A 12,909-nucleotide genomic window follows, 5' to 3' on the forward strand; every position below is an offset into this window, starting at 1 on the left:
ATATGAAATGTTCAATCAAAAAATATCACCCTTCTTCATCCAGAATTGGTTGGAAAGGTTGGCAGGATCTTCAAAATCTATTAAAAACTGTGTTCAGGAGATATCCTTATTGAAGCAGTGACAGTAGCACAATCAGAAAAACTACTCCATGCAACATCTATAGGGAGTCTACTAAAAAAAAAGTGCCAATAGTGATCAACCGTATGTCAATCTCACCTTGAAACAATTATGAAAATTGGAATTCAAACTAAAATACAGCATAAAGAATGTGAATTGACAGTAAAGTAAAAGAAAAAACAAGAAGCATAGAATATCAGTTGGGCCATTAAGCGAAATGACCCAACTGGTATTCATGCTGCTCTGAAATAAAAAGAGAGCAGCAAGGAAACCAATAAAATAACCAGACAACAGAAAAGAAAATTTTTATGTGACATATTAAAGAAATCCAGAAACACTTTACAATAAATAACCCTATAAAATTTTTCCATGAAATTAGAAACCAAAAAAGCAGGTCCACATATGAAAACAGCAATAATCAACAGCAGCAATGAACGAACACTAGCCATTAGAGATAAAATAACAAACAGTTGGAGAGTACTTTAACATTAAATTTAAAAACTTTAAAAATTAAAAAACTCCTAAACTGTGATGAACCTGCTGAGACTTTTAAACAGATTACCTCTCATATATGTCACTCAGAAATATTTAAACCTTCACTAGCTAAAGTAGAAGAAAGTATAAAGCAGCTCAAAGACAACACTGCACCTGGTGCTGATAAAATAGTAGCTGAACTCATTATATATAGTGGAAGTGAATTAATCACTTGTATATATAAACTGATAAATTTAATATGGGGAAAAAAGAAGAAATAAGCTCAAAATGGAAAGATTCACTCATCATTCCAGTATATGAGAAGGCAAACAAATATGAGTGTGAAAATTATAAAGGGATATCTCTTCTGTCAGCAGGCTACAAAATTTTATCTAATATTATACAAAAAATAACCTTACATTATTCTGAAGAAAATATAGGTGAATATAAAGCAGGATTCTGAAGAAATAGATCAAAAGTAGATAGATTTTTACTCTAAGAGGTACTAGAAAAAAAAAGGAATATAATCAGCAGGACCATATTTTATTTATAGATTTTAGAAAAAACACATAATAGCATTCATAGAGAAGTCCTTTGGAGAGTATTAGATGAACTGGGAATATCTTATTATCGTATAATACGTTTAATCAAAATTTGCAGCACTAACAGCCAAAGCATGGTATTGGCTAATGGAATTAGATCTGAACCTTTTCATATTAAGACAGAATAGAATAGAAGTCTTTAACTTAGCTCTAGAAAAATGAAAAAAAAAAAAAAGGATGAAAAAAAGGGTGAGGGGAATGGAGCCTCCATAGCTCAGTTGGTATAGACCAAGCCATTTGGTCGGAAAGACCTGGGTTTGATTCCCATCAGTGATGTGAGGAACCTTTATCTGGCCTCTTTCGACTAAAGGTGAGTTACCTGGTCTTATATGGAGGTGGGGGGTTCCACCTGGAAACTCGGGTTTTTCATCCCCAGAACAGGGCAAACCGGCCCCGTGAACACACATGGATTACAGTCATGAATACGTCCCAGCCATATGCCGGTCCTGAGCGCAGATAAAATTGGGGAGGTTGGGAAAAGCATGGTGAACTACTCTGTAAAAATCTCACTAGGAATATTCTGTGAGCAATGCCTACAAAGTCATCTACGGTCGAAAACAACTGAAAAGGAAATTCCGTCATCAGTCTAGAAAAATGTATTTCAGAAACTGTAAAAGATAACACAAGCAGAAGAGTAATATTAGCATATGCAAAAGATATATGCCCAATTGAAGAAAAGGTTGAAGACATTAGAATAATATTCAGAAAAGTCAAAACTTCTGCTGAAAAACTAGAATTATAAATTAACCAGGATAAAACTAAATATTTAAAAGTATTAGGAAGTTAGTAATAATGTAAGTTTTTTATGTAGTACTGTCATATTCTGTACACCAGAATCTGATGATCATCTTCTTTCACCACGTATTATTCCCGCTTCCTATGCAGGGTCCACGTGTTACTTAGATGTGACTTCTTGTTAGTATCACTCCCAACCGACCTGTCGCCTAGCCTGCCGCTGGGGGGGGGGGGATACATTTTTGACTGTAGCAGTGTATGTTCATGGGGCTGGTTTGCCTGCTTGCGGGATGAAAAATGCCAGATAAACTGGCAGAAAAAAACCTACTGCCCGCGCCCAAGACTGGCTAACTTGACTATGGCTGAGGAAGATCCTCAAGTTCCTCACGTCTTCAACAGGAATCGAACCTGGGACACTGCTTCCCCAGGCATATGGTTGCGAAGCACAAAGCCACTAGGCTAACCATGTGGATGCCAAGAATCTGATGATGATGAAGTATTAGGAAGTCATAATCAAGGGGGAAATGACACCACATTTTCCATTGATAACCTGAAATTTAAAGGTCACATCCTTCATATTTATCTGGTGTGTGTGTGTGTGTGTGTATATATATATATATATATATATATATATATATATATATATATATATATATATATATATATGCTGCTCAAAACAATTGGTGGATATTTTGGTTTTCTTGTAAATTATAAAGTTATAAAAATAATTTACAAATGTAACAGATTTATTTTAAAATATTCTTAATATACAACAGTGTAGAACATGCAACTGCAAAATCATGTTAAGACTTGTCAAAACGTGAGAAATTGATTACCGAATTAGGTCATCCTGCTTATTCACCCAACTTAGCTCCCTATGATTTCTGGCTGTTTCCAAAATTAAAGATTGTGCTAAAAGGACGAAGATTTTCTGACATACTGACATCCAACATAATGTGATAAAGGAACTCAAGAGTATTCTGGAAAAAAAGTTCCAGGCCTGTTTCCAAAAATCGGAACACCATCTAAACCAGTGTATAAATGCACAAGGGGACTACTTCAAAGGCGACATGTAGCCACTAATGTATAGTTCCAAACGTAGGTTTTTTTTTTACAAGTGCATTGATTCCAGGAATTAAATTGTCACACCTTGTATCAAGTCCATATAAAGAGGAATAACACTTCCTTATCTCTACTTGTTAATTGTGTTCTTCAATAGCCAAATAATCTTATTGACTTGTTTTTGTATGAATAAATAGTTTCACTAAAGTAGATTTTCAGTTTTTCCTTTGATTTCCACTTTCTTTGCTTTCTTCACGCCCCCCATAGGTTGAGGATCACTGGTATAGGGACATTTTTATGCTGGTCTTCGGAAACAACAGACATAGTAAAAATGTATCTATTCCAGAATAAAAATGAATACTTCTGTGTATTATAAGAAGTTGTTGATCTACAACAAAATACTAGCATGTGTGAGATATCTATTATTGATAAGACAGAAGAGCCGCTGGCACTAAAAAAAAAAAAAAAAAAGCCTAATGAAAGTAGGATTCCTAACATGTTGATAATTCCAATAATAATTGGATATTATGTATCCTATTATTGCGTAAAATATATACTGAGTCGCAGTGAACAAAAGAAAATTCTTAGAAAATGAAGCAAAATATACATAAACCAGAGAAATGCATATAACATGCACAACAAATTTTATGAGATGATTTGCTGTTCTGTCAAACCACATGTATTCCAGCAATGCCTAAATGAATCACCTCATCAACATGAGGTGATTCACATTATTTTTTATTTATTTATTATTTATTATTATTATTATTTTAATTATGCCATCATAAATTCACTTATTCATTTCAAAACGGTATAGGATCACATGCTATTCATTCTACCTAGCAATTTATAGGACAAACATATCACAAATGTTAATTATTAATAATTCATTTGCCATTATTTCTACTTTCAGGTATTTCTACTCACACCTGTTCTTTCCTTTACATTTCCTATTCTCACATGACTTATTAATGATGGTTCACATATTTTTACCTTTGTGTAATTCAAATATAGTAACCAAATATATCATTCTCCTTCATTATTGTTTTCTAATATATCTTAAAACAAACACATTACCCCCTCACTCTATGCAGATTTGGTTACAATTAAAGTTATCATACAATTAATTGCATTGGACCAATTAAGATGAGCGCTGATGCACTATGCAGCTTAAAACTTTCATGCATCAATAAAAATGCAATCAAATTGTAGTGAATTTTGCAATGTGAGCATAAGCCACACACAACAACACACCCAACTTTTGGCAGACATTTTCCAGGTGTTTCTTGAAGGTTAAAGAGCGATCTAAGGTTACTCCGAGATATTTTGAGTTGGGGGTTGTGCTTCAAAATCTTCCCTCTGAGTGAGACCTTCAGCTGTTTATCAGCTTGATGATTATTTAAGAGAAATGTGCAAACTTCAGTCTTAGAGGAATTTAGGCAAAGATGCCATTTGGTGTAATAGTTGAGAGTTTATAGTTGTACAGAACTTCAAGGATACTGCTAGATTGGAAGATGATGATGTAGGGTTTTAATGGCACAAGGTCAGCAAATGCCAGGCTGGTTGACCGAGTGGTTAGTGTATCCGCTCTCCATCCAACAGGCTGTGGTTCGATTCCCGCTGTGGGCATGGATGTTTGTGATTGTCTGTGAAAATACTAGTGGTGGTGCGTAGTAGATGGCGTTTGTGTAGATGAAGTGGTTTGCTGTAGTTGGTGGGTTGAGTGATGAAGATGGAGAGATGTAAAGTAGGTGTCCTCCCTTGATGAATCCTTGGAGGTGTTTGTGTTTTATTATTATTATTATTATGTGACACCTCCAAGGATTCATCGAGGGAGGACACCTACTCTACATCTCTCCATCTTCATCACTCAACCCACCAACTACAGCTGACCTGTTGGTTGGAGAGCAGGTATGCTAACCACTCGGCAAACCAGGCCAGCAGGTTGGATGGCTTTTGGGAGAATGACACTATGTTCAAAGTTTATAATCCCATTACTTTGAAGTGGAAAGCTTGTGATCAATGTATCTAACATGTAATTATATATGGCAGTGAAGCCTGGAGATTAACTCAAAATATGATTCACAAATCGAAGGTTACCCAAAAAAGAAAGGAATATGCTCAGTGTGACACTTGGACAGGTTACCCTTTCATTTGATAAGATCTCGAGAACAGGTGTATAGTACACCATCAGTTATGTTATGTATTTAAAATGGAGATGGTCTGGACATGTTGCTAGATATAACTATGCAAAATGGCCTAAATCATTTACAGAATGGAGACCTGTGAATGTAGTAGACAAAGGGAAAGACCAAGGAAGAGATGGAAAAATGAAATTGTTAGGATAGCTGGAATGCAATGAATGAGAAAAGCTGAAAATAGAATAGAACAGTTAAAGATACCAAGAAATTATAATCTTTGTTTAATCCTTTATCCAAGTAAGCAAACAAAATTTGCATGTGAAGTATCCTGATGATTGGGCTACTTATGTATATAGAGGCTAATGACTCACATCAGTTGCCTTAGTATCTCATAATGTGAAGCACATCCCCCTTTCAGACCTGTATAATGCTATGCATTATGAGAAAGGCCACTACCCAGATGGTCTCATCAGTGGGAGCCAGACTTAGAAGAGATACCAAGGCAGAAGTAATGCAGAAGTTATATATTTCCCATATATAACTATTGAAAGGGTGTAACACCTTTTATTAAAATACTCTGGATCAGAGATAAATGTTAAAAGTTTTTTTTTTATGATAAAAAAAAAAAACTTTACAAAAACGTTTGCAAAGTTTGTTTGCTTACACTTGGATAAAGGATTAAACCAAGAATGTTGTTTCTTGGCATCTTTGATTTATAGTCTAACCAAGCGAAAAAACTTTCAACAGAATGGAATGGAATGGAGAAAATTGGGGAAAACTTTTGCCCAGCATTGGATTGAACCAGGTTGAAGAAGAGTGGATAGGATGAGGAGAAAGTGAGAGGGATATGATAGAGACCTGTAAGTTAGTAAGAGGTTTTCATCTGCATAATGTGGAAGCAATTTTTCATAGAATGGTGTGAGTTGGGGAGGGGGGGGAACAAAAGTTCATACAAGGGTGTGAGCAAGGAAGTGAGAAGTGACTCCATGGAGATCTGATGACACTGATAAAAATAATTTTCTGTATTTATTCAGGAAATTTGCTTCAGTTTCTTATTATTATTATTCCATGAGCTTTGTAGTTATTTGAAGTTCTTTCTGGAATTCTGTGACAATGTGTTTTTTGCATTTTTTCAAGTTTAGCATCACGTCACTGAAAACTTTGTTTCTTATAATAAATCTGCATTCATTCACCACTGTTCAGTTCAAAAATCAGAGAATTTTCATTTCCACATTTCATGCATTCTCATTTTGATAGTGTTCTGATGCTGGATTGTTCTCCATACTTTCTTGCTACCTCAGCCCCTTTACCAAGCAAAGGAGGGCTGAGCCATGTAGTTAATTTATTGTTATTGCCTGATGCCTGAGAGCTCAAGCAGCAAATGCAGCCTTTGTTGACCCAAGTGATTACCAATCCAGTATGAATTATTTCTTTCTTGTATTTACCATTTGATATGGGAAAAGCACACTTTGTCTGGCTTAGAAGGTTGTCCTGGTGTTACCACTAGCAGCCCTTATTATCCTGAGAACCCACAAGCCTCACTTCTACAACAATGTGATATTCCATGAATAGAAATTACTATTATTGTCTTCATAACACATCATCGCAGAACTTCCAGTAGAGTCAGGAGATTTTTCAAAGGAGGAGTACTCTGAGTAGTACAAATACCACACCTTAAATTAATTCATAATTTATGCACTTTCCACCTTTTTTTCCCCTGAGATTTTTTACAGCTTAAAAACTTAAAAAAACAAATCTAAGAAATAATAATGAAATTTGAATTATTAATCCTTACTGAAAATTCATTTTTTTTTTTTTAGCCGCATTATGTATGTAAGTAAAGGAGATGTTTTTGGACAATGGAATACTGAATGGAATTACAGGTGGGATGAAATTAAAGAAATTCCTACTATTACAGAAAAGGGAATAAAAATTATGCTAAAGGTATTGAAACTTTTGGATTAACTAATCATTTTAGATGAATTTCATTGTAAAGTTTTATCATAGCTTGTTTTCAGATAACACCTTGTTCTTTAAGCACAAACTGCAGCCTGTGAGCTAATATGACCACCCACTTGGAAATTTTTCTAAAATGCTTTTATTGTTATTATTAATAATAAACCTTAGTGAACGAGAAAATTGTTCTTGTTGAACAATAAACTCATTCAGTCTCCTTATACTCCAGCACCATATTGCCCTCACCTACCACTCTGTAAGAAAAAAAAAAAAAAAAAAACACCTAAACTCTCTATTCTTTGCCACACGTTTACACAACTAGAGATAACCTCTTGTTCTTCCCTTTTGCCTTCTAATCCTTGTGTAATTATTCGGTGCTAATCTTGTAAAATGCAGTCTTGATTTGGGAGTTGCAAAACATGAGGAATATACTGCCAATAAGGGTTATATGTGGAACTACAAATGGTGATTATGATAAGCTTAGGAAAAAGCTTGAAGCTGTGCCATGGCATAAAAACCTGAAAAGGAAGGATATTAATACTGCATGGGAAATAGTTAAGAGGCATCTGAAGGAAGCAATATCAGATTATATACCAAAGGTCTGGAGGGTTAATCAGATAGGAGGTAAATGGATGAGTGGTATCATTAAGCAGAAGCTACAAAAATGAAACTGTTCTGGAGGGTATATAAGGAGAAAGAACTCTAGCAAGGTCATGAGCAGTAGGTCAGGCAAGAAAGGTAACCAGCATTATAAGAAGGGGAAAATTAAATTATGGGAAGATATTATCCAAAGAAAATACCAAAGAATTCTTTCATTACATGGCAAGTAAGAGAAAGAATGACTATGAAAGGATAACTTTAATGAATGTTGATGGGGCAAGGTGACAGAAGTAGATAAAATAGCTGAGAATGGTTGATGAACAGATACCAAAAATTGGTATATGAAGGAGCAGAATCCAGAAAAAGGGGGATTTGCAGGTGACTAGTGACCTGTAAGGTTCAGTACTAAGACTACTATTGTTTAATTTGTACATGAGTGATATAGGAAATAAACTAAAGAGAAATATTCAGTTGTTTGCTGATGATGCCAAATTGGGTAGAGTACTGTCTGCCCACAATTTTTGCTTTTTTTTTTGCACTGATTTTTTTATTATTTATTTGTATGATGGATCCAGTACCATCAACAAGTTCTGGTGTTAAACCTTTCAGTAGCTCTTGCAAAAGAATATGGCATAATGTACTGACATTCTGCAAAAAAAAAAAAAAAAAGAATCCTTAGAAGGCAGTCTCCTTTGTTCCAATTTCTCATGTCACAAAATGTGCAAGTGAAATTGTGGGCATATCTGAGTTGACTGTTGAAAGAATTCATAGCAAATCAAAAGGTGAAGGTAAGCCAAAATTTAAATCTCCTATAAAGCACCAGAGAAAGAAAATCATCGAAAACTTAGCATTGAATGATTTTGATGTAAACATAAGAACTATTAATGAATTTTACATGGTCGAGAAAAAAAAATGCCAACTCTTCCTAAATTGATTCCTGTGCTGAAAGAAAAAATTAATTTTCCGTGGAAAAGAGAAACTTTAATGGAAATACTTCATGAAATCAGATTTTGTTTCAAAGAATAAAAGGAGACTTATCATGGAGCAAAGTGACATAGTTTTATCTAGAACGCAGTATTTGAGATCAATATGATGTTTGAGGGAGGAGAAAAGACCTATTGTTTATCTGGATGAAACTTGGATTGACAGTAATTTAATTTATGAAAAATGTTGGCAATCTAAAGAAGAATGCGGTATGTTACAAACCGGAAATGCCTCACGGCACATAATAATTTCGTGTGCAGGTGGAGATATGTATTTTTTTACCGAATTCAAATTTACTTTACAAAGCCAATTCAACTACCAGAGATTACCATGTGCAAATGAATTCTATGATCTTCGAAAAGTAGAAGAAAAACTGTACTTAAATTAAGGGGATATTAAACCCCGCATGGTTTTAAAACCGAATAAGAAACTCAAAGATCGGAATCAGAGAGTTTCTTGCCGAATATAGTAAACTATAAAGTATCGGCGACACTAGCGTTAGCCAATGCAAGTGATCCTAGTACGTAGTACAATACCGGGTAACTCATTGCAAAGGTGGAGGAAGTTCAGATCGCTATTCTTAGGTATTTTCCATAATGTAAACACATTTCCTAGGAAATGTATGCTGTTATTACATTATGGAGGGAGGTCACTACCCAGACCAGTTTCAGCCTTTTTTGAGGCTTCATCAGTGAGTAGCTAGACCTAATACCAAAGTGTATAGCGAAAAGAACTTATGTACTCTGCGAACGAGTTTTCCAAACAGGTGCAACCATTAAGTTACTTAAGTATAAAGAGCTAATAAGCTTCATTTCGGCAATGAAAACATTACTTAAATTAAGGGATATTAAACCCCGCATAGTTTTAAAACCGAATAAGAATCTCAAAGATCGGAATCAGAGAGTTTCTTGCCGAATATAGTAAACTATAAAGTATCGGCGACACTAGCGTTAGCCAATGCAAGTGATCCTAGTACGTAGTACAATACTTATTAGCTCTTTATACTTAAGTAACTTAATGGTTGCACCTGTTTGGAAAACTCGTTCGCAGAGTACATAAGTTCTTTTCGCTATACACTTTGGTATTAGGTCTAGCTACTCACTGATGAAGCCTCAAAAAAGGCTGAAACCGGTCTGGGTAGTGACCTCCCTCCATAATGTAATAACAGCATACATTTCCTAGGAAATGTGTTTTTACATTATGGAAAATACCTAAGAATAGCGATCTGAACTTCCTCCACCTTTGCAACGAGTTACCCGGTATTGTACTACGTACTAGGATCACTTGCATTGGCTAACGCTAGTGTCGCCGATACTTTATAGTTTACTATATTCGGCAAGAAACTCTCTGATTCCGATCTTTGAGTTTCTTATTCGGTTTTAAAACTATGCGGGGTTTAATATCCCCTTAATTTAAGTAATGTTTTCATTGCCGAAATGAAGCTTATTAGCTCTTTATACTGAAGAAAAACTGATTCTAAACCTTCCTAAAATGCTGTTGTTATAATTAATAATGTTCCATATCACTCCATCCAATTAAACAAAATTCCAAATTGTTCTAATAGGAAGCAAGTCATTATGGATTAGATCTCTGCAAATAACATTTCTCATTCATTCCCCAGATATGTGTAAAATTGAATTGCTCAACTTAGTCAAAAGAAACTCAACCAAAAAACTTTAAATTTGACACGATCGTGTCAAATTCCTAGCTTTGAGACTACCACCATGTCATTGTGATATTAATGCTATTCAGTATGTTTGGGCAGAAGTGAAAAATTCCATTCATCATCAGAACATAAGTGGGGATATTGATATGTCGAAACTTTTTAAGATTTCAGAACAGGCAATTAAAAGTATTACAGTTCACAATTGGAGCAAATATTGCTCTCATGTCACTTCATTGGAAAATATGTATTGGGACAGAGATGGAATTATTGAAGAATTATGCAAACCTTTGGTGATTAATGTAAATGAAAGTGATGGTGACATGGATTCAGATGACTATGAAGATTTAAAGGATTTGATGAAAGTATTTTTTTTTTCAAACTTTTATGCATGGTTTTGTTAAAGAGTCACAACAAGTCATAAATAATTAATCGGTTTTAGACATTGAAGTGTGTCAGTTCTCTGAACTATAAGTTTAGAATATCTAAGTTCATTTTAAAAATTTTCTGTTTTTCTGGTAAAAATGGTAACTATTTTGTTTCTTAAATATAAAGAGCCAGTAGGCTTCATTTTGGCGATATAAACATTATTTAAATTAAGTGGATATTAAATCCCACATTGTTTTAAAACCGAATAAGAAACTCAGAGATTGGAATCAGAGAGTTTCATGCCGAATATAGTAAACTATAAAAGTATCGGCAATTACTAGCGTGAGCTAATGCAAGTAGTCCTAGTACATAGTACAATCTCGGGCAACTCGCAGCAAAGGTGGTAAAGTTCTGATTGCTATTCTTGGTATTTTCCATAATGTAAAAACACATTTCCTAGGAAATGTATGCTGTTATTACATTATGGTCGGAGGTCACTACCCAGACCGGTTTTAGCCTTTTTTGAGGCTTCATCAGTGAGTAGCTAGACCAAATAGATACCAAAGGGTATAGCGAAAAGACCTTATATACTCTGCTATACGAGTTGTCAAAAAGGTGCAACCATTAAGTTACTTAAATATAAAGAGCCAACGGGCTTCATTTCGGTGATATAAACATTATACTATGTAAAAACACATTGTACTATGTACTAGGACTACTTGCATTAGCTCACGCTAGTAATCGCCGATACTTTTATAGTTTACTATATTCGGCATGAAACTCTCTGATTCCAATCTTTGAGTTTCTTATTCGGTTTTAAAACAATGTGGGATTTAATATCCCCTTAATTTAAATAATGTTTATATCGCCGAAATGAAGCCTATTGGCTCTTTATATTTAAGTAACTTAATGGTTGCACCTTTTTGACAACTCGTATAGCAGAGTATATAAGTTCCTTTGGTATCTATATCTAGCTACTCACTGATGAAGCCTCAAAAAAGACTGAAACCGGTCTGGGTAGTGACCTCCCACCATAATGTAATAACAGCATACATTTCCTAGGAAATGTGTTTTTACATTATGGAAAATACCAAGAATAGCGGTCAGAACTTTACCACCTTTGCTGCGAGTTGCCCGAGATTGTACTACGTACTAGGACTACTTGCATTAGCTCATGCTAGTAATCGCCGATACTTTTATAGTTTACTATATTCGGCATGAAACTCTCTGATTCCAATCTCTGAGTTTCTTATTCAGTTTTAAAACAATGTGGGAGATTTAATATCCCCTTAATTTAAATAATATTTTGCTTCTGTTATATAAGCAAAATAGTTACCATTTTTAAAACTAGAATGTTCTTAAAATAAAACCTAATTTACTGACCTGTAATAATAAATAAACTCATCCCACACGACAAATTGATTACCCTATTATCAGAATGGATTCTCCTTCTTCTGTCATGCACAGAGGTATCAAGGGGTCTCGCATCTGTAGTCATACAGTAATAGTTAATCAAGACAACATGGAGAGCTTGTAGGATTATTTAAATAGGCTGTCATTGTGGATATTGGTGTCAGTTAAATGTGGAGAAATGCAAAGTTATGCATTTTGGAATAAATAGATTACAAGCTGTGTACCACATTGATGGAACTATACTTCATGAAATAGATGAAGCTAGAGATTTAAGGGTGATGGAATGTGGAGAGAGTTAAAGTTTAGATGGCATATTGCTAAGGTAGCTCAGAGTGTTACTTCACTACTAGCAGAAATAAAAAAGTTATTATTCTTTTTTATAAGGCCTTGATACGTCTACATGTGGATTAGCAGATCTGATTACTTTGGTTTCTTGGAGATCTCTCTCTTGGGATTACTCGCTTCTGATCCAGATGCGAGTTACCAAGATGGTGCATGGTCTGTGTAACGCTTCCTATGAGAATAGACTGGGGGGTTTCTGTGCTGCAGAAGTAGGTTAATAAGTGAAAAAAGAAGATATATAATAGAAACATTTAAGTTACTTAAAGGATTTTATAGGATTGATGCAAAGGGAAGTATTTCAGCACTTGGCTAGAAGGGCTATCAAGTGGTCATCCCTGGAAGTTGAGTAAGGATGTGGTTAGTAGGATGTGAGAATTAGATTTTTTTTATTGTGTGAATAGTTTTGGTCTCCTGTAGTGAATGTTTGGATTCCATGAAGGTGTCTGTGCAA

General features: G+C 34.8%; 1 protein-coding gene across 2 annotated transcripts in view; it reads left to right on the forward strand.

Annotated features, from left to right (window-relative positions):
• Positions 1-12,909, forward strand: part of LOC150100293 (intermembrane lipid transfer protein Vps13-like) — a 654,685-nt gene that overhangs the window by 594,102 nt on the left and 47,674 nt on the right. For both annotated transcript variants that reach the window (XM_090402852.1, XM_090402853.1), the window contains one exon: positions 6,952-7,075. In XM_090402852.1, the coding sequence (XP_090258978.1) occupies positions 6,952-7,075 (124 nt within the window). The remainder of the gene's footprint in view (positions 1-6,951; positions 7,076-12,909) is intronic.

The sequence above is a fragment of the Typopeltis vanoorti genome, chromosome 13 (assembly GCF_054136105.1).
Source record: "Typopeltis vanoorti isolate ZY-2024b chromosome 13, IOZ_Tvanoo_1.0, whole genome shotgun sequence".
Lineage (NCBI taxonomy): Eukaryota > Metazoa > Arthropoda > Arachnida > Uropygi > Thelyphonidae > Typopeltis > Typopeltis vanoorti.